This window comes from Aquila chrysaetos, chromosome 6 (assembly GCF_900496995.4).
Source record: "Aquila chrysaetos chrysaetos chromosome 6, bAquChr1.4, whole genome shotgun sequence".
Classification (NCBI taxonomy): Eukaryota; Metazoa; Chordata; class Aves; order Accipitriformes; family Accipitridae; genus Aquila; species Aquila chrysaetos.
The window spans coordinates 30,698,256-30,721,541 of NC_044009.1; the positions used below are offsets into that span (position 1 = coordinate 30,698,256).

The 23,286-nt window shown below is 37.0% G+C and overlaps 1 protein-coding gene across 2 annotated transcripts; it reads right to left on the bottom strand.

Moving 5' to 3' along the window:
• Nucleotides 1-333: 333 nt before the first annotated feature.
• On the bottom strand, nt 334-22,246 carry HAT1 (histone acetyltransferase 1). 2 transcript variants are annotated; one of them, XM_030017022.2, is made up of 11 exons: nt 22,123-22,244; nt 20,819-20,890; nt 18,067-18,142; nt 16,213-16,333; nt 10,122-10,301; nt 9,768-9,889; nt 9,163-9,267; nt 8,713-8,819; nt 5,966-6,117; nt 4,524-4,640; nt 334-729 (listed from the first exon to the last, which is right to left on the bottom strand). In XM_030017022.2, the coding sequence occupies exons 1-11, from the start codon at nt 22,127-22,129 to the stop codon at nt 562-564; spliced, it is 1,227 nt and encodes a 408-aa protein (XP_029872882.1). In that variant the 5' UTR covers nt 22,130-22,244; the 3' UTR covers nt 334-561. The 2 variants fall into 2 exon arrangements, with proteins under 2 accessions (XP_029872882.1, XP_029872883.1); XM_030017023.2 differs by lacking the exon at nt 4,524-4,640 and having other exon boundaries at nt 22,123-22,246.
• Between the last annotated feature and the right edge of the window lie 1,040 nt (nt 22,247-23,286).

Consider the following 23,286-nt stretch of genomic DNA (forward strand, 5'->3'; position numbering starts at 1 on the left):
GGCTTAAGTAGAATGGGTCTGGCAGCTTATGGGAGCAGGATCCACTTTTAAGACAGGGTGAAGAGCCGATACTCAGGAAGCATGCCAGCCATACCACAGAACCAGTCTTGTAACCTGCTTACATGACATTAAACCAAAGAGCGCACAGGCCCTACACAGTACAATAGGATCCAAGCAGAACAGCCTGAGGAGGATCAAGTTAGGAAAAATTTGAGAGATGCAATATTTATATTGCTTAGATTTATGTATTAACTTGCTATTCAGGTATCTATTAAGTCTTGAAGCAAAACAGAAGGGCAAAAGAAAATCAACACAATTGGAAGTGATACTATATCTGAGAATCTACATTGTTTATTACAGCAGTAAGTGCCCCCAAACCTAAAGTACAACATTTAAAAATCTACAACACAAAAATAGAAAATATTCAAAATGCACAGAAACACAAGTCACCTTTAATGTGATTAAAACGTCACATGAGATTTTTTGCAGTTAAGTGGCAATTAAGGATGTGCTTTACAACACTGTGTAGAAATTTGCAAGTTTCCTGTACAGGCAGGATCCTCAGGCTTGCGCAAGTCGTTCTAGGACTCTTCGGTAATCTGAAACAAGTTGTTGGAAGCTCTCTTCTAACTGTTCATGTTGCATGTTTAGGTCTATTTGGTTCAACTGATTTGTCAGCTCTTCTGGTCTTAGACACCTTCTCATCTTGGCAAGTTCTCGCTGCTTCTTCTAAGCAAGCAAACAAAAAGTAGTTTGAACACAGCCAATAATCAACAAGACTATGGTATTTCATTAAATTTATTTAATTTCAGTATCTAGTTCTTTAAGATGTCCCTAATCCTAAGAAAAACAGTAATAGTGTTTGATTGGGACATCTTTTCTGTTAAAGCCTCATAGTTTCTGTATTACCAATGAACCAGTGAAGTGAAAAACCGTTTCAAAGTTTTTCCTTAACCAAACAGGTTAGGTCTAATGGTACTTCTACTACTGAAGATGTATGGCATGAAAAACTGGAGTGTAGAAAACTGACCAGGATATTTAGTTCTATGCTGACATTAATCACACTGGTGTCCCATTATGTGGCTGTTCAGACAACTAATTTCCCCATAATTGACGATCAAAAATTAATTTTAAGCCTCCTGTACACAGAAGAGCATTTCACAAATTGTTACAAATTATTCAGAAGTTACCAGAGATTAACAGTAACAACACTGAAATGCAGTAAGATTATTTACAAGCATAAACATTTGTACAGCAAGAAGACGAGGAGTTCCCCTTGCTGTGTCACATAAGTGATATTTTAACCTATTTCTTAAATACAAAAGTATTTTGAGGTGTTTTTCCTTTCCCCAGCTATACTTTTATACAGCTGATATCTATTTCTGAACTGCTCAGTTTCTTAGTTACTTTCCATTCTTCAGTCTTCCCTCACTTTGTAAGAGCCAAATGTCATTCAACATTTCATAAAAGAAAAGAAATATATGCACTATGTATGCCTGGCATCTTATCAATAAATCTTTGCAATGCCTATGAAATCATAGAGTTTGTTAAAACAACAAAATTTTCCCAAACTATTCTACTATCAGTCTCAAAACCAAAGCCCCTCTGTACTATATTTAATTTTACACTTATCTCACAGGAAAATTTTTCTTTCTATGATTGATGCTGAGGGTCAGGAGGAAGGAGTGGAGACCACAGTAAACTGTAAATAGGTAAGATCAGAAAAACTTATAATCTCCCACAGATCAGCAAAGTTCAGTTCAGAGAAGCAGGCTCTGTATCAGAGTCCTGATGAGGCCTCCAGGCACATTTCTGGCCAATAATCAAGAAACATTTCCTTGTAGAAAGGATGTCAAAAGCAGCATTGCTGTTCAAATTTTCGATTCATGTAAGCTCTACCTAGTCAAAATGAATAAGATACTCAAAACATGTGAGAAGTTGCCCAAATGAAAATAGAGACGAGTACCTTCCGAGCAAGCTTCCATCAGTAGAAAAACTAAAGCCTCCTTATTCTAGAATTAATTCAAAGTCTGCTTAATTAACAGAAATATCTGTTAAGATTATAAATATTAGCTCTGAAAAAAAGGTGTCAGCTTTTAAATGCCTGTAACATCTGATACTGTAGCATTAGTCCATCTCCAAGTTCCAGATTCCAGGTAAAAAGCAAACTTCCTCTGCATGTTTCAGATAACCAGTTGTTTCAGTATCTGTTTCCCTCCAAATATACTACCAGCATGTCCAGGTACACAAGATTCTGAAACCTGCAATCAGTGACCTTTTACCTGGGCAGTTTCAAGAGGATTCTTGGGGAGCAAGTTATTGGGCTGGGCAGAAAAGTATATTCTGTTCAAGTAGCAAACCCAAACAAAGTATTACGATTAAGAAAAGCAGCACAGCAGTGGTGTTTACTTCCAGAAGGGATGACATGAAGAACAAAGACATGATCAAGAAGACATGTCTACCAGCAGAGTCCACTAATGAGCATAAAAAGCAGAGTTCTTCAGAAATGGAGAAACCACAGTGAAATTGAAATTTCACAAGCTACTCACCCTTTGAACTACCTTAGAGTGATGCTCTGTTCACTAAGATATCAAATCTTATTTCCTGTATTAGTAGTACTTATACCGAGAGCAACATAGTTGGCTGTATCTGTCATTCCAATCTAGTGGTGCCATATACATAAAAGTCTCAGTATTTTTAGCAACAGCCTCCTTGCTAATGTGAAGACTTCAAGGGGAATAGATGTATTACAGTTTTTTTCATCTGGGGTTTCTGCATACAGTTTTATTTCTGCTACTGTTAGCCAGGAAATAGCTGTCAGATGCAATACCATTTTTACTAAATTAAGGTAGTGGCAATTTAGAATTATTCTACATCTGTACAGCACTGTTCAAATGAAGCAATCAAGTTCTTTATATAAAAAAATTATACCAGCATTAGAGTACACAATAATATTTCTGATTCTTTATTAAAATTTGCTTCTCCCCCCCCCCCAAATTAGTGTGTATATATATATTAAAGGTTAGTTTAATTGCAGTTATGAAAAGTTTTTGAAAACAGCACCATGATAATTTATTGGAAATATTGTTTAAAACGAGTATGTAAGCAAGCTGTTTACTAGGTAGAACTACCATAAACAAGATGGCTGTATTTCAGAACCTGAAACAAAATCACAGAAAGGATGTTGGCTGCTTTAAGGATTCTTTTGAATCCTCATTGAAATAACTGAAAAATTAAAAATGCAATATTCTGAAGTAGCAATATTGCATATCTAGCAATACAAAATCCATTCGTTATTAATGCATTTATTGCATGCAAAGACTGAAGTGGAAACAACTGCTAGAAGCAGTAGAATTGAAGCTGCTTATGGAATTTTGGATTTCCCTCATAGGACTTCAGTGCTGAGTGAAAGAACTGAAACCATGTAACAGTCCTGTTAGTTGAAAAATCACAGCCTTATTTGTAGTGGACACTGAGTGAAATTTAGCAAATGAGAAAAGACACTCATGAAAGAACAGAAAGTGTTTTGATTAAGGTCCTACCACTCAGCATGACATAGTGTTATCTCCAGACCAAGTATTTAGTACAGTGCTAGGTTCTCATTTCTGCTAACAGCCCCCTTAAGTCCAACATGAATACGACTGAAGTTTTGCTATTTTGGTGTAACAGGGTAAGTGTTGCTTTAGGAAGGCTTGCAAGCTAATCAAGGTACTTCTCATACTTCGTGAAGCTTTTCCAACAGGGTTTTGGTTTGCTTAGCAAGTACTTAATTGAAAAGAGTAGGTAACATGCTAGTTATAGCAATAAATCTATGTTTATTTGTGGTCTTTTGACTCTAAATACAAAGATTGATGCCATTAGCAACTAGGATATATATTTTAAAAAAAACACCTGTAACTCAAAGGGTGAGTTTATGCAACACAGACCAACTATATTGAAGATCCTGAGAAGCATACTTAATAGGAACTAAGAAAATTACTTTGTACTAAGTTTAGTACTTCCTTGAACTTTACTGCTGAAATTATTTTATATTCCACCTGCACAGAGTTCTATGTTGGCATGGCTCGATTACTTCTAGCAAGCTGTTTTGTTAAGACCTAGCTAACAAGTAGAACAAGAACCTAAACTATACCTAATCTGCAGTGTAAACTTATTACAGGATTTACCTTTCTTCAGATTTTTGGCTTGTCTTTTCAAGATATTTTTAATCTTTTCCAGAAATTGATTTTTTTTCCCCCTTAAGCCTATGTGGGCATAATGCCACTTGTAGCTAGATAGCATAAGCTCAGTAGTAACTTCCTGCTGGAATTGGGCAGGAAACAGTCAGGAGCCAAACACAAGATCTTCAGCACTGCTATGTGTGAATGTTCTCTGCATCTGTATACGTGTCAGTTGAACACTGCATAACTAATAGTAGTTGATTGGCAACATAATTGGCATCAACTACATTTATGGAAATGAAAGTAAAATCAAGTATAATTAGCCTTGAAATAAGTATTAAATGATACTTAAGTCATATACACCTTATAGGGGCCAATCAGTCTTCTTTTAACGTCCAACCGATAGCTCCTGGACTGTTCTGCATCACCCATATCTGTTGCACGCAATCGAAGAATTTCATAAACTCGTCTTGTGTGTTGCTAATGAACAGAAAGGAAAATAAAAACCATGTCTGAATAAAGAGGTCACTCAACAGAACTCAAAGTGGAGAAATACTGAAAGATTAGAATAGTTCCTCAGCTTATCGGAAGACAGTCAGAGGCATGAAAAAAGCCTCTGTCAAACCTATCCTCTTATCTGGTGGGTTAAATGAATAAACATTCTTGTTTTTCCTTCAAACCCATTTTCTTCCACGCAGCCAGTGTCTGATCTCTCAGTGTTGCACCAGCTGTAGAGGTGCTTCAAGGACCTGCTGTAAACGGGCAGCAGAAAGTCCAGAAGCCAGAGTCCAAAAATACTTCAAAGAACTGAAGGATTGGAACTAGAGTGACAATAAGCAGTATTTTGCTGAACAGTATCTACTTTGCTAATTTTAATAATCTCCATATACCTTTTGCCCTTCACAAGGCCCCCTGGAAGTTCTAAATAAGAGAATGAAACAACTATATTTAAAGTTTTCTATTTACTAGGGAAGAAAACGAAAGAATTAGTAAATGGAAAAACTGAAGTGCTTTTGGAACCAGGATCAGCTAGTATCACATCAGGAATTAAAAAAAAAAATCATGTTGCTACTGTATTACTATTAACTGTTGCATCTGTATGAAAACAGAATTTAAGACCAAGTATTCTTTTGCTGAGCAGCAGAACAAAAATAAGATGGTGTTTGTTTGCTACACTAGCACATGTTTAGATACCGTTAAAAAAACCAAACCCAACTTATTTACCCTTCCAGGTTTAATATACTAGACACAGAAGGCTGCAGATATAGTTTCCTTACACAAGCTATACCATTTTCATGAACACATTTGAATATGGCTTCACACCCCCCATCCCTCAAGCCTCAAAGTTTTCATTAAACCACATTCAAATACATTTTTAATTAAGCAATCCTGCCTTTTCACTACCATACTCACTAATGAGTTTAATCACTTACTGAGGAGACTACCAGTAAATTTAATTGTTCAATTTAACTGTTTAGTTCTCCAAGTGTTTAGAGCTGCCTTAGTAGCAGTTGTTTGCTACTTTAGTGTTCTGCATTCCCAAAACAACACTTGTTATTTGTATAAATATACTTGAAAGAAATGGAAACCACGTCAAATTCTATTACGTGAACAGAATTAGTATGTAAAAAAAAAAAAGGATTTCTCCAAAACCACAAGCTAGGTATCTCCCCTCCAGATACATCCTAAAAATCTGTTGAAATAAGCCAGAGTGTGTAAATGCCAAGTCTCCACCTTTATGTTTAAATTGTTATTCTGCTAGTTTGATACGAATATATCCAACTACAACTGTTCTAATTTCATACCTTATTTATTTTCAGTTTTTGTTGAGCTTCCATCACCATTTCTTGACTGAAACCTTGCATTAACTTTCCTGGAGAAAAGCAAAGCAAATCTTGACAGAGCTTTACAAGAACAAAGTCTCTTAGCTTCACATAGTTTTCAGATGGATCTTCAGCTAGAAAGAATAAAAAAAGCATGTAGTTAATATCAGCATTATTTGTTTCCTCATCTCTGGTATGTAATTACAAAGAACTATTGAAAACAAAAGCAGATACAGTATTCATCAGTATATAAACAACTGTGCTTAATCCTAAGTACGGCTATCAAAGTTTTAGATGTTTGACAGTAGACATTAAAGAGCTTGCAGAAAGCAAAACTTCTAATATTTTGTGCATGCAGTACTGTACAGTATTATATAGGCATTTCTAAGAGACTGACTATACATGTTTGATCCAATTTAACTCCTTGGAAAAAGAAAATTACTCTACGTATAAAGCCTTCTTCTTCTATGTTCCATCTATTCTATATTTGACAGAGTGGTAGAACTACTAGAACACAAACTAGTTATGTGGAAAAAGACTGGTGAAACCATCCTACTGTATACAACTAAACTAGCCAAAGATATATATTGACCACAAATTATAGTCTTTGTTAGCAAGGAAGATAGGGAGAGGTACAAGGACCCAAAGGATAAGCTTATCCAAAATTAAAAGGCTGGAAGGGACCTAAGCAAATGTTGATCACAATTTCACGTTACTTCCATTTTGCTTAAAATGGTAGCCTAACTATCAAAACTGTTGCTTTAGAAAAAACACCAAAGTTGAGAACTAGCTTCAGTGAACATTAACATGGTCCCAACATGCAACTTTGTTCCCACTTAATGAACTATGCAAAAGGAAAATGCTTACAATGTTGTAAATATATTTCTTTCTTCCTTACTTAATTGTTAATACAGGCTTACTACAAATAAGTAGCAGGGTCATGTCCCGTCGTCCCCCCCCCCCCCATTTTCTCCATGGACTAGCATTGTGGAATTTATTGCTACACAACTTACATCCCAGCTGTGTTTTTCTTTAGTTTTGAGGACCACTGTAAATAGTTGAAATTTGCAGTTTAAGGAAGATCAAAAGCTAATAAGCTACCAAGAAGAAGGACTGGGATAGAAGTTCTTGCTGTGTGTATGCAGCACTGCACAACTGGCAATTTATTTTTTGGGTTGGAGAATGCTTATGATGATTGTATCAGTTTAAGTGTTTTGTGCATGCGCAGCCTAATCCTGTATGGCAAGTCTTATAGCACTTATTCTGCAGAAGAGATTGGAGAAGCTGTACTGAAGTTAATTGATTCCATTTCCTTTTGCTCAGATTAGTTAAAAGAACACGAGGCAGTTTCTGTACAGTAAGCACTATCAGCTTGTGTTAGGATGACAAGTTATAAGCAGAACAAAGTATTTGTTGTAAATGTGAAACTCCATAGTAAATTTTTTTTTTTTTTTTAAAGCATTAGCTCTTTCAAAGAGATTAGGTAGATCTTAATTTCCTCTTTTCAGAGAGGTTAAAGGCTTTGCTTCACAATTTTAGATGCTATGTAACTGAATATCCTGGGCGTATCAACATTGTCCAGCCTGATTTTCCCCTCAAAAAGAACAATAAATAATTTTGTAAAAGCCTTAATTTCCATAACTTGAGTGCCATGTAGAATATTGCAAGCTTTCTCCTGCTTTATTCCATAAAGAAATTAAAACCTATTTTAGTGCACATTTACTGTTTGCTACAACCCTGCATTTAAGGCACTGAGCCATGAACATGGCATATGATTTATGCAGTACCATGTTAAGACTTTGTTTATCCCCAGCTACAAAAGCTATATAAAGCTTTGTACAACTAAAAGGAAAAAGAAAAAAGTAAATGCACGTGATTTCCTGTTGCATAAATGAAGTTACACTTCCTTAGGTTCCTATGAACTGGATTAAAATTATGAAGTGGATTACTTCGTGTTAGGATTATCCTGCAGCAATGTATTATGAAAGCAAGAGTTCTATTGTATTTTAATTAGAATGGGGGAGTTATTTCTAACTAAGATGAGGTCTGAGACAGCACCTAGAATTGAATGGGCAAGTCATGTGTTCAAACTGCATTTCTTCCTATATTGGACTTCAAACCACAGGACAGATGTCATGTTTGTAGCCATTTTTTATGCACATACACCCTTTTCCCCCACTGCCATTTCCTCAAGAATTTTTTATTTTTAGGTATTTGTGCACACACCTCTAATATCATGGGTGCTTTCAGCCAGCAATACATGCTCCTGGAGCACAAATTCTCTACAGATTTTTACTGTCCGTAAAATTTTGGCTTGCACACCAGTATTAATACGCCATTTTAGTTTTGTTGTCGTCCCCCCCCCCCCCAATTTTGAGTTTTGGCTGATAGGAGTAAGCTGAACAAGGAATTTGACAAAGCTTGATCTCTTGGCAAACTCAGCTGTGTATCTCACAATAAAATGGCTAATTAACTGGTAATCCATTCACACTAGGGATTGAATTTTCCTGGTGTGCTGTTCTCCAAGTAAAGGATTTAAGGAGCTACATTATATACAGTTCTTCTGTAAACCAGAGTACTATTAATCCTGAACTGAGCTGAAGCTAAATCTTCAAAAGGCCATTTAATTCTGACAAATGAACATGAAAGTTAGTTTGCAGGCTGACAACCTGTGAATGCTACAAATTACTTATTAAACAGGTGAACCAAGTTAAAAATTTAACACAAACCTGTTATATCAAGTACTGTAGGAGAAGACATATAGTATCTATGAACTGTTTCAAGCAGCTGAGCACCATGGCCTTCTCCTTGGAATGGTGGCAAGATCAGCATCTGGCTACAGACAAAGGAATGTATTTTCAGTTCAAATGCATGCATTTGCAAACATTATAATGTAAAGGCTTAAAAATGAAATGGTATTTCATTTTAGACTGAAGTATGTGTAGCACTCTTCATGTTAAAATATAATTTTTAACAGAGTCTTAAAATTGCTAAATATTCAGAAGTTGTTTGAGATTCCCTCTGCTTCAAGAAGGGAACAATGAAATAAATCAGTGCATAGCCAGCTAATAATGGGGATTTTTTTAAACAAATCAACACCATTATAAACAAGTATTGGGAACTTCAGCAGTTCCCTCTTCTGAAATAAAAGGCAAGGCACGAGTTACGCCGCCAATTACCTTACACGTGGCCGGGTTTTGTCTGGGTACACATAGTAATTATAGACTGTCATGTAGCCTACGGTCGCAAAGAGCGTAGCTCCATCCTTATTATACTTCTCAAATCTGCAGATAAAACAGAAAGCCAAGCAGGTCAATTACAGTCGCGCTCCCATGCAGTGTCCATTTTCTTTTCCATTCTCCAACTGAATTTTCAGTGTCAGCAAGCTACTCTGTGAGGGCCCAATGGGTACACCTGCTATGTTCTGAATGTACAATTCACTTAATTGGTGTGCAGCAACTTGGATAAATCAGGCCTCTTTACAGCACTTCAGTGCACTTGCCTATTATAAAGATGAATAGGTGGCAAGTAAAAGAAAACACAGGCAAAGCTCATTTTACTGTTTAAGCCTACATTCAGGGCTCTAACGGACAACAGCATTTAATTCAGCTCTATTCTCAAGCTTTCCCAAAGCATAATGGAGGAAAACTCAAGGCTCATAAACAATGGTTCTTCTTTCCTGGGAAAAATATCATTATACTGCTCCAATAATTGGCCAGCCACAATTAAAATGCAGGCTTTGTGGAGGTAATAAGGTCCACTGTTGCTTTAGAACTGTACTTACACTAGAAAGTAGTTCCATCTTTCATCATCTACATCAATAAAGCTAGCAGTTTCAATAAACCACATCAAGAACGTCTGAAGCCTTTCATGATATTCTCGAAAGCCTGGACATGTCATGTCGGCCTAGGGAAAAAGCCAGGAGAAGTCAGGTGAAACCTATCACAGATGTAAGAGGAAAAAAAAATATGCAAAACCTAATTAAATTCTCCAATATAAAAAAGTGTATTTATAATTATTAATAAACTGGTAAAGTGACAGTATTTATATATTATAGTTGAAACATTACTGAAAGTATATCATTGCAAAATAAAACTTAATTTGGTTGCTCAAAAGCAGTTTAACTTATTTTTCATACCTTGTATATCTGGTATGTTATATCTTCACCAGCTTCCTCATTATGGACAGAATATGTGTGTAGCAGCATTCCAAAGGGCCTGAAGTTGACCTCCTTCTCCAGAAGAGACACAAAGTCATCTGTGTTTGTGCAAAAACCAGGAGGAATGATTTCTCTAATTTTACTTTCGACATCATCTGCCTGGAGATTACAAAAGGGGGCAGGATCAGTGGAAGATTAGAAAAAGACAGCACTGATGTCACTATTGTGCTATAAGAAATGAATATAAGAGACATGCTATGTTCTAACAGTAATTAAAAAAAAAAAAAAGAAAAAGAAAAAAGAAGCAACAGAAACAAGTGTTCCTGTTGTTCAGTAGTGACCTTCTAGAAAGTAAAGGAGCTGCACTGATGAGATCTAGAAAGGTCACAATCCAGCCACTGTAAGCATCAAAAAGTTCGTAGTTACAGCATAAGTTCATGAACACTTTTATGTTTCAAAATTGTTACATTTGTTCAAAACCTAAGAGTGCTGATAGCTATTCTGAAAGCGCAGCATATTCAGAAGCTAAGAATTTCCAGCCAGCAATTCTCCAAGACTATGCTACACAGCCTTGTGGAACTCAGGTTCCCAATCAGCAGCTTGTAAGAGGTATTAGGCAGCGCAGAACTAGATGGAGGAAAAGGGACAAAGACCAAAAATGGTAGCTCCCAAACATGAAAGTGACAGCTAGCATACTCTTGCATTCTTACGTCTCCCTGCTCAAAATGCCTGCCTATAGGATCAGCTGCAAAACACATTACAAACTCAGAGACAACATCCCACATTCTAATCAAAGAACATTTTGAAAACAAAGTTTGACATAAAATAATAAAAATATAATTTAAGGATACTGTCAGCAAATCTGACCTATAGTCTAACATACTGGGGAAGATGAAATATTCTGACACCAAAATTAAATTCAGACATTAAAATTACTCTTTTCAGATAACCAAAGTGAAAGTTAAAGACTATCAGCTGAGCAGACTTCATAATCCTTTTCAGACCCCAAAAAGACCACTTGATTGAATACATTTACTACTTCTTTTTAACCATGAATATTTGATGAAGTTTCACAATAACGTATTACTGCTTCTCACCAGGCAATAAAACTTAATGAATTGGTCTCAACTTAACAAAACCGTACTCCTCAATACAACCCCTAAAAGCCTGACATTACATTCAACAAAATGAGCTTACATTCAATTCAAACTTTCCTCTGGACAATGAATCCAGGTTTTTACTTAATGGAGTTTGCCGTGAGTTCAGCTGTAATGTTTGTATTGTATCTATTTCCACAAGGACTGACACAAGAACACTTTGTGTTAACTTACTAAGCAGCTCTTTCACACCGTTTACATGCATGATGGGTATTAGTTCAAAACCAAGACCCTTGCTACTTAGCATTTAAAACAGGGAAATTAAGATGCTTAGAACAAAATACACTACAAAAGGCTAATACAACATGCTACTAATTCCTGTCCTTTCAACCATAGTCCCTTAAGTAGAAGCAATGCACCTGCAAATGAATAGCACTTTATCATTCAGTTACATTTTCAGTGTAGAGAAAGATGGATGTAGTTCAGCACAAACAAGTTTTATTCTTAATGGTTTGGTACTACCAACATTTATATTTATATTTGTAGAGAGCACTATTAAGCAGTTAAAATATAGCTCTACAATACTTGGTGTAAGAACCCAGTTAAAATGCGTACAATCTTTAAATCCATTTCATTCTCAAAACAAAGGAGATGCATTTACTGGAACCTTTGCTATTCTTCTTAAAGCAATATTAGTTAAACATTTTCTTTACACTTACTGATTTAACTGCATTACACAAAATCAGCCATTTCTTTCAGAATCAATGAATTACATAAAGAAAAAGTATTTGTAAGGAACACATTTTAGAAATGCTTTTTTTTTTTTAAAACTGCAAGTGCATCGTTTACACAGACCTTAAGTCTGCACTGCTGACAAAGCTGTAGAAAACCACAACTAAGAATCTGTAGTGACTTTCATTTTATGCATCTGAAAAAAGAATGTAAAAATAATCTAGAAGTAAAACAATACTTCCGAGCATCAGTTCAATAACTCAGAGTATGTGGAAAATATCTAAAGAGGGTGAATATGCAGTATGAAGTATTATATAAATAACGTTTAAGTGATTTTGCTCCCCTCACATTTCCAAGTTTCTTCATTAGTAGTAAGAAGGAAGACAAACTTTCACCTGCTGAAGGCATGTAAGATAATGCACCCATCACTGGCTGCCACCACAGAAAAATCTTGTTTTACATAAAATAGAAGGAATTAAGTAATAAGAACAGAGGCTTAGCAGATAAAGCAGTAGATAATCCTCCTTAGTTCTATGAGACTACAACACATTTTCACCTACTGCCTCCTTAAATTTCTCTCCCCTTGAAACAGGGTCTGACATAATTTAAGAAACTATATTCTTCAGTTACTTTTATTGTTAACAAGATCTCCCTTTCTTACAGAGGAAATCCCGGAATCCTCAGTTTGACTGGTGGCATAAGTTTAAGGGATCCAATTTGCAGTAAGTAAGTCCTGGAATACTGGAATCTTGAAACATCAATGGCATACAAATAATTGGTTCCATTACTTAGTAGGCACTTTCCAAACAGTCCTCTCTGAGGTGCTCATAATCCAAGGAGTTACCAGAATTTGTTTACTGCCTTTCCCTTGTGTATTTTTTGATATTGGTGAGAGGCTAATTTCTTTTATCAGAGCAAGGCACTCATATCTTACCAATTGGCATGGATGCACACAATGATGCACAGGTTTCTGTTTGGAAAAACAATCCCAGTTGACTACTGCAGCAGTGTTAAACATAGGCAAAGCCACTTACAATGAAGAGTGCAAAAACCTGAATGAAGCCAACCTGGAGCTGTTGAGCTTACGCTTCATGGAAGTACTGCCTGTCATGTATTACCTTCATAATCAGAATCATGTGAGGTGATGATGGGGAATTTGGTATAGGATTGTAACTAAACTTGATTTGTAGTAGGACTACTTAAGTGGACAGTGTCTCTTTGTACATTGCATTTGACTCTGGATAGTTTTAATATAGATATTATTCTTGTACTAACAGGCAGTTATGACATTTGTATACCACAAAGATGCTGTTTCAAAGTGACTTAATTTAAAATAATTAAAAAACATATTTGAAAGCTGAATTTCTCTAACAATTATATGTATTAATTCCAGCGGGGAGCAATGGAGTGATCAGTAGTATTACTAAAAAAAAAAAAAAAAAAAGCAAGCCCAATATTAAAATTACAATTTTTCATTAACTTTTGTGTAAAGCAACTGTATTAGACCAGCTGCAAAGCAAGATAAATACATTTATAGTAAAGACTGTTTCAGAGGTTAGTGAAATAGTTTCCCCCACCCCATCATAAAATGCAGATGAAAAGTAAGATACTTGAACAGCTGCAAATCTCAAAGCAGCAAGCAATTCGGAGGTCAATGCTATTAATGTTTACACTAGAAGAAAGCAGCCTCTCTTCAGATATTTGAAAGAATCAACTCCACCCAAGGGATAAATTCTGTCTATTTTCACTAAATGAAGGGCCAACTTCTGTTCAAAACACAATCATACTTTGCTGAGCCTTCCCAACTAACATGGTTTAGATCCATCTTTAGGGAGATGATGTTAAGATGCATAAATATGACTGCAGTTCTGGCTCTTGACATTTCAGGATCTTATCTTTTACCTCATGTTTGAGAAGATCTTGGAGAAAAAAAAATAGTGGTATTGGGACAAATATTTCTGTCAGTCCCTAGCAGAGGTTGTAGCAGCTGCTTTAGCAATGATGGAACCAAACTTAATATCACAGAATAAAACTACCTGCTGTTGAATGGGCTTGTGTGGGTATTTAGATACAAAATCCTCATCTGTGAATAACTTTGCAGAGCATTAAAACTAACTTTACGCTTGTAACCAGTTATGTCAAAGGCAGAAACTGCTGTCCTTGCCTAAACACCATCTATTCACAGTGCAAAGATGATCTGTCATGTATGGCATAGTCCATATCTTAGTATGATTATCCTGAATAAACTGAGATCAGCAACCAGTTAACTTAGAAACAGTAAATGTTAATATGCATTTAAATTAACACCCTGCTGTAATGACAGTTTATGTTTTAATCTCTGCAAATACATTCATACCTTAAGATGGTTAAACTAATGGCAAATACAAATGCAGAACAAGATTGATGACCACCGTATCTTTTTTCCTACTTAGGTTTAGGTATAGCCATATAGGCAGCCTATGTGGATGTACAGTGCTAATAATACCAAGGGAAGCACAGGGTAAGCTACCACATTCTTCCAATTCAAAGTCTGTAAATACTCTGGAAAGTATATAGAAGCCTCGCTCAGAAAGATCCTCTTTTTTGTCCCCATCTCAATCCCTTAAGCAATTGGAAGAATAATTCAGTATAGGAAACAGGGCTTGAAAGCAGCAAGGATTCTGAACAATCAAAAAAGTTGCAGAGTGTGCTTAGGGCAAGACAGACCTTGTTTACCTTGCTCATACCTCCAGAACAGTGGCTTTGCCATTTGTACAGAAAATAGATAGACTGTGAGTATGTGTGCTGTAGTGTGGATTCCTGTTGTGACATGATTTTGAAATTATATTGATGAAAGGTTGGACTGTTTGATTTTATTATTAGGATTACTACTTTGACAATAAGCTTTCCTTTTTTCCTTATTACTAAAAACCTTCTAAAGATTGAGGAGCATGACCTTTCACTCCTAAGACATGTTGCCCTAGCCTCAGAAGTATTTCAGACATGTCCAGGCACTTAGCCTGCTGAACTAAGTATATTCTAACACAACTTCAGAACAAGGAAGGGCAAATCTTTAAAATTCATTTAACAAAGCCATTCCAATGTTTTTTCCTTTAGGATAGGCCTTTCCTTGAAAATATTTAAATAAACTCCAATGAATTTGAAATTAAGAACTTGAAATACAGCTCGATGACTATAAAGATGTTTACTTAAAAAAAAAAAAAAAAAAGCTTTTCTCAGGCAGAGTAATTTGAAGTCAGTGCAAATATATAGCCATTTCACACTACAGAGTATTATGAAGATTCATCAATAACCATATCAATAGCTCTCTTGGAAAGAAACCAACTCAGTTTTTTCTTCCTTATAACTAAGCAAAACTTGGATGATAATAAGTTTTCTTAATGCCTCAGAGACCACTCTGAAAAACTGAGTTTTTCTAAATAACTGTGCAGGTACTTATACAAGTATTTAACAGTTAAAAACATTGTTAAGAAGGTATTTTATTCCTATTTCTAAGTTCCATATACCTTTCTTCAATTGGCTGAAAGACTGATTAGCTTAGCTTTTGTGGGTTATCTCAGCAATATTCTGAGAGCATATAGGCAAAAGGACAGGAGAAAAAAAGAAAAAAAAAAAAAAACTTTTCTATAAGCTTGAAAAGCCTGTAGGCAAAAAGAGAAAATAGTAAAAAAACGCCCCAAAACCCAAAACCAAACAAAACATCCTGCAGGTAATTATATTATTGTGTTCCCTGAAGTAAGATATAAAGCACACGATACACAACCAGAAGTTTCTAATCTCACTTCTGCTTCACTTGTTCTGCACACCTGCCATTTAAAGAGACACAGTCAAGTATCCTACCTCATGAAGTGTTTACAGAAGCCTCCTTTTCCTTCTTACTGAATTCTCTTCAATATAAAAACCACCAATGCTAGTCCTCCTCCTGGAGACAGTTAACATGAAAATACAGACTTGCTAAGTTGCTGTGGTTTTTTGCAGAACTGGGTTGGGTATTAGCACGTCATGTTTGACTGTACTTTTTGACACAATTTTGATGGTACTGCAGTCAAAGGAGGAACAACGTGAAAATGCATAGATGAAGTTCAAAGCTTTTTTCAGCTTAGCAACAAAGGAATCCTTGTTTATTTGCTTTTAATGTAAATCATGTTTGGGTGGGCTATTATTAAACCTAAAATTCTTGTGCATATCCCAAGTAAACCTTCTCAATAACATTTTAAGTGCAGGTCTCGTTCTGTCTTTACCTCCACACAGTCAAACTTTTCATTAACTTTAGACGTATATTCGATGCGGAAGAGTGTTGACAGGTTACCAGCGATATAGTACAAGAGGATCTTCAGTCCCTTGTAGCCAAAAGCAACTTCACTGAGGAAAGAGAAAAGAACAATCAGGAACTCTGTACACAGCGAAACATTCACATCACAGTGCTTTAATTTAATACGCTTTGAAGTTCACATCATCTTTCCCAGTGAGTTATACTAAGCTTCCTAACAGAAAAAGGGAATCAAACTGGATGTGCGCTCTCTAGACAGAGCTAATGCCTTACACTTATTTCCACTAGTTATTTTGCTCCTCTAGTGGAGAAAGAGAACATGTTCCTGAACTCAGTAAGGCAGTGTCTGTGCCCTTACCGTGACAGCTCAGGAAAAAATACCTGAAACAGCTAATACTGCATTTATGTTTTTCAATATCTTAAACTCATTGTTTATTTATATTAATTGACCAATAACATTTATTAAAACTTATTTTGCAGTGTAGTATAATATTTTGGAACACACTGCTGCAATTTATACTGTATAAAACAAACAGTAACCAGTCATAAGAATAAGTGTGGTTTTGGTGGACAGTTTCTATATAGTTATCCAACATAACTAGAACTGAGTAACTGCAAAAAAAAAAAGTATGGAATAGAAAAGCCTTTTTTACACTTTGAAAATACGAGTTGCCTGAACATAAACACTATACTGTTACGAAGTATAGAGAACTTCTTTTCAGGCAAAAAACTGAACTGCAGAAAATGGTAATGTTCACAAAGAAACAGGTTCTTTTTTGTTACTTTAATGCATAGTTAATTTTTTTTTTTTTACTGAGATTTTTCTTTTATGGTAGCACACTTATAATTTAAAATTTAAAGTATAAGTGCCAGAACAAGAATTTGCTTGTTAGTTATACTGACAGATTGGAGAGTTCTCCCATTACTAAAAGTATATTATTGTCAGTGATAGCTGCAGTAGATGTGTAATAGTGTTAACTAATTTTATTACAATTAATATAGTTAGTTCATCCTACTTGGAGTATTTAGAATGCTTTTTAAAGGAATTGGAAATTAAGAAACCTAACTACTTTAAGAAGTCCACAAATATGTGTATGTGGATTTTCCTTAGTGTTTTTTTTGTTTGTTTGTTTTAAACTATGGCCAGATTGTTGAATGTCACTCTACTGAAAATATTAAATGACACTTTAGCACTAGGGACAGAGTGGCTAACTTCCCCACAATATTAATGAAAGTCAGCATACTTAAAACCAGAAACAATACTGTTCTATAGTTTCTGTATCCTCTGCACGTCTAACTGGTTAGAAGTGTACATATTAGAGAAAATAAAACCCTGAATTTGGTACACTTAACATTCAATGATGTAGAACAGCCAACAACGTGAGTTTAAGTCAATACTTGACTTCTATGTTCCATTCACTAAAAACCCCATGTAATAGTAAAAAATAAATTGATATACTGTTGCTAGATATTGGGTTTTGTGGTACACATTACTGTGTAAGTTATTAGCAAGAATTGGTAATTCTTTCTTAGTCTTAGAAAAATGCCATGAACACAATACCCACTTAAACAAGTAATTCTGACTACAAAACCAGGTATTTAATTCTCTGCTAACTGACCTTAAAAATAGCATATAAAATCACTACAGGCTCAAACTCTATGAGCTAGGCACCAAGGCCACTGTTTAACTATACAGTCATAAAACTGAAGTACTGCTGTGTCATTTGAAATAGCTTGGCATAGCAGGATTTCTTGTTTTCTAACAATTTGGAAGCAACTTTCCCCTTCCAGACCTATTAATTTGACTCTGTATGCTTTAACTTACTCATCTCCAAACACTTGATGGCTATACTCTGGATTAAATGTTGTGTTGTCATCCTCCAAATCCTCGGGAAAGCGAACTGAGAAGAAAAAAAAACAAAACAAAACAAAGAGCATGACCAAGTTATCAGCTTCAGTTTGTTTATCCACAGATGCCCTGCTAGATGTTCATGCATTCTTCCACTACAGTCAGACACTTCAATTATGAACCTATCTACGTTAGGCTGGCACACAAATGACATAAAGACATCGTGTGCAATTTAGATGCATGTTATTTGACCTGAGGAGATCAAATCATTAAGCAGAATAAAACTGAGAAATTAACACAGATGTATACATGTATATATTTCATATACACATCTCCTGAATGTTACTGCCTTTAACTTCATCTTGAACACTGAGGAGACTGCCCAGCTGGATACTCCCACAGTAAGCCAGATTGATCCTGTAATCAATGTTGCCTTCTCATTCTGCCATTCTTCTCCTACATACTTCACTGTAGGGGGTATTCGTGGAGTAATGAATGGAAAGAAATGTTTATGTGCACTTATGTTCATGTCAAATTTTTGGAGAATCAGCATAGATACATACAAAAGAGCTGCACCAATACTTTACTAGTATTTGTACCAATATTACCAAAATAATCAGTGATTTTTTTTTTTTTTTTCCTGACTCTCTACTTTTCCTCAAAGCCTAGTATTAAACAAGGTCTTTTTTGGTAATGTTAAAACATTCGCTACAATGGCATCTACTCAAACTCAGTAACTTACCAAACAAGCACTTTATTCATGCTTATGGAGTTACAGCAGTTGCTCCACAGCAATTGTGACAGGAGTTCTTGCATCATAAAATATATGATTTATGATTAATAAATGAAATTAGAGATTAAAGTAGGATTTTCTAGAATTTTAGAAGACTGTGAAACTTGATTTCCAAACATCCTCTGTGTATTTGCAATTTAAAAAATTACTTACAATTGGAAGGGATGTAACTCTTAACTTAGGCATTAAAGTGATAGTTCAGCCACATTAACAAGGCACAAATAGCTCAAGACAACAGGTACACATTTTTAATGTTGAATGAGTTAATACTGCATTAGCATGCAATGTTGTAGGAGTTAATGCTGCTATTAAGGCTTTTTTTTTAAAGCCTGTGGAATATTGAACTACAGCTTCATTGCTGCTTTACTCCATTAAAAGCGGAGATGAAGAAAGAAGTTTTTTCTGATAATGTTAGAAAGTAATTATTCAAAGAGAAAAATACAAATGAGTGTCCTAGTGACAAGATAAAAGTTTGGCCCTCAAAAGCAAAAGAGAATGGTTGCTCTTGTCTTGTCAGGTTTAATTCAAAGAGCAACAGATTTGAGGCAAAGTAGCACTGTTAAAAAAAAAAAAAACAACAAAAAAGAAACCAAACAAAATCCAAAGAGCAATTCTGAACTGTCACCATGGAAGAAGTTAGGACCCTGAAGAGAGTAATTTATGACTGCTTTTTTATGCATGTGGGAAATACATGCCTTTTTTTAAAAAATGGTACTACTTTGTAGCTTCTCATCTTTTCTCTTAATATAATTTGTATGTGGAACATCTACACTCTCTGAAAGAATGGGTACCTTAATTAAAAACCCTCTAGCAGTCTCTCTGAAACCTGATATAGTAGCTCCTTGGATTTCTAGACAAAATTCACTCAGTTGTCATTATCTCTCATTCTTTCCTTTGTTATTAGAAAGGTAGAAAAGTAAAATATTAGATCTAGTAATAAAACCATTATTTGAAATAATGTTTAAGAGGAAGAGAAATACTTCACAATTACAGTGGCTTAAAAACTTAAGTATTTTGGTTATAATGACGTTTTGGCTCACAAGCTGAAGGTGACCATTGAAAATGCTACTAAACTATAAGGAACAGATTGCTAGTAGTAGTTCTGAAAAGTGATTAACAGGTTCATTACTTTTATTTTCTTAATAAATTATGGTACTTGTACTGCTAAAGGGAACAAATTGCTGAAGGGCTGGAAATACTGGAAATTAGACAGGTATGCCTTATTCTTCAAGTTATTACTGCTGAACCTAAGTTTGAGATATAAGCAAGTCCACCAAGAGTTCAGTAATTCTGTCTGCATACTAGCAAATTAGCTATGGAGAGCAATAAACAGTTTGAGAGATTGACATTTTTCTATTCATATTTTAAACAATTTTCATTAAAAATATCTTGTGTAATCCAGATGTTGGGGGGGGGGGGGGCCAGCAAAAACCCCAACCCAACAACACTTCTCAGCCTTCTTTCTTGCTTTTATTTTTTTTCCCATCAAAGACAGAGGAAAGGGAAAGATGTTAAAAAATATAAACCCAGATATTTGTAACCCTAAAGAAATGAGTTCTCTTGCTATGGTCACCATGAAGAAGACATACTTAGGACTGCACCACAGCATAGGGATTAGAGAAGAAAAGGGAAACTAAAAGAACATAATGATTACTTCAAGAAAATAAGACAAGATGTAACTCCAATGCCCTCTGGTAACATGCTAATAAATTGCTGATGACAATGGTACGCAGAGACGGGACTTAATTTCTACAGCTGTACTTCAGCTGTAGTAGTCTCAGCAAAACTAGACTATGTATTCCCATTCTTGTGTTTGTATACTTATATTAATAAGTACATATTAAAACCTGGGTGTATTTAAGTATAAGGAAGTTTCTTAAGAAGGTACTAAAATATTCCAGTATCAAGTGCACAATATTTTAAAAGTGACATTACCTAGTTTCAGCTGAATTGCTTCATTTGTATTACACTTGTATTCAGCCAGCTTCTTCTCCACAGCAGTAAGTCCTGAAGAAAAAGATTTTTTTTTTTTTTTAAAGAGACTTATGATGTGTACAATCTATGTGTCACTATTATTAGAGGAACATATTTAGAAAAAGCTTCTCAAAACCAGAAGAAACACACAACACAAACGCACAAGAAGTACTGGACGAGTAGGTTAAAAAAGCTACAATGGGCTACAATGTGTAGAAGGAATATAGAGATTTATCTCAAATGCTTTTCTGCAACTAGAAAACAGACCATAAGTCTCTCTCTCAGTTTCTGAGAATAAAGGGCATTATAATAAAAATATTTAAATGGTTTAAGTTATTACCAATAAAACATATTTGAAAGCTCGAAGTAAAAATTAAGAATTCAGTCTAACAGATGTTTCTTTTAAAGAACATGTTAGGTAACATCTTCAAGGTATTTCAAGTATTTGCATTAAGTGATTTTCATAAACAAGTGTTCACGAACTACAGTGGCATGTATACCATACCACCAGCAATTATCTAGTTACCACTTCTCTTCCAGAGAAGATGTGGACGGAAATAACAAATTGCATCTAGTCTGTTTTTCAAAGCATAATCCAGCACAGAAGACACGTTTCACTTATCGTGGTATTTTTCAGCTGCTTTACAAATCCAGCCCCCCCCTTCATTTCAGAAGTCTCATCAGAAAGTTCTTCCTCTAACTTCGAATAGTAAACTTTAAGTAAAAACAAGTCTGGGTTTTTGATTCCCTCCCCACCCCCACTAGACTAGTGGGTACGGAGGTACACTCTGGTTTACCACTACCAAACGCGGGGACCGTGAGGCCGAGGATGCCTGCCTGCCCCGCAGCAGCATGACCATAGCAACAGGGCGGAAAGTTAGCCGCGCTCCCCACCCAGACACCCGATTCCCCCGGTCGCCCGAGCTCACCGCGGTCAGCCCTCACCCGCTGGTTCCGCCACGGCCGCCCCGAGCTCACCCTCCGCTTCCTCGCCCCATGTCCCGGCCACAGCGCTCCCAGAGCGCGGGCGGCACCGGGGCCCTGCCAGCGCCCGCATGAGCCCGGCAGAAGGGGGACAGAATCGACCGCCCTCGGCACCCCACTCCCCCTCGCGGAAAGGCGCCGGCAAGCGCCAAGACCTGTTCCCACAAGCGGACAAGCCGCCGCCACCCCCTCCCCCTCCGCGGTCAGGGTGGCAGGGCGAGCCCTGCCAGCCCTCGGAGCGCAGGCGGGCGGCGCAGGGCAGCCCAGGCCCAAGGACTTACCCGCCATTTCCAAAGAGCGGCGGCGGCCGAGTCACCCGGGCAGAACGAATCAACCCGCGCGCCCACTCACCGGAAATGAGCGCACACACATACACTTCCGCTTCCGCCCGCCGAAACGCAGCGAGGAGCCAATCGCTGCACTGTGCGAGGCGCGTAGCCCGCGCGCATGCCCAGCGCCGTCCCGGCGGGAGCCTTTAAAAGGCGTGTCCGCGCCATTGCTCGTTTGCATAGCTCCGCCCCCAGGTAGCCGCCGCCGCCGGCGGGAGCCCGGGCTGACTGGGCCTGGCCGGCGCACATGCGCAGTGCTGTCTGCCGCGGCCTCGCACCTGCGGCGGGCCGGGCGGCGGGCAGGGCCACCGCTGCCGGTTCCGTTTCAGCCGGGAGCGCGCCTCCCCCTCTGAGCGCTCCGGGCTAAACCGAGGGCTAACCCGCTGTGAAGAGGCCTAAAATACAGCGTCCGCCCTTCCCGCTTTGGAGCGGGCAGAGCAACCTCTTTTACTTCCACTCTTTCTTCATGTACAGACCTCGTACGGGCTCAGTGCCCGTTACACTTCAGCTGGAGGGAAAAACTAGAGCTTTATTATCAGTAAAAAAGGAAGCCATAGGCTGAACCACTTGTTAGAGCCACTGCTGGACGGACCGTGGAGGTTTCTGCAATTTTCTTCTAAGGGTCTGTGTCCTGATGCATGCTGTTACTCTGCAACAAGCACATACAGGGACTTGCCAAACAAAGAGGTTTAGCGGTCAAATGCTTACCAAACAGGCAGATTTCTGGCAAAACTATTTCTGCTGTCAGCTGGCACGTACAAGTTATCTTCAGGAAGTTTTTGTTGACCCATAGCTGAAAAAAGTTCTGCTTTCTAGAGAAAATGAGTTGTTTTAAACCTAGGAGAGGTGAGTCATTGTTTCATGACTACCATTATAAACTCCCAACTACTATACTGTAGTTTTAAATCTCACTGTATTATCTGAGGTATAACAGAAACTGCCCTTTTTATGTTTTCCAGTCACGTGTAATTACAGAGATCTTGTCGGGCCCTTGAAACAGTACAGCAAGACAAAACACGCATTATTATTTAAGTCAGGTTTTATAAGCACTTACTGCGATTGAACTGTCTAAACAAAGTATAAATTTCTCCTTTCTAGAGGCTGTGGCCTGCATGT

Bases quoted from the DNA above. Each gene is read 5' to 3' on its own strand.
- HAT1 (XM_030017022.2), bottom strand. The intron at 18,143-20,818 runs GTAATGTCACTT...TTTTCTTCTCAG, and splicing joins AGCAATTCAGCTGAAACTAG to TTCGCTTTCCCGAGGATTTG. The intron at 8,820-9,162 runs GTAATTGGCGGC...CTTTGTCTGTAG, and splicing joins AAAACCCGGCCACGTGTAAG to CCAGATGCTGATCTTGCCAC.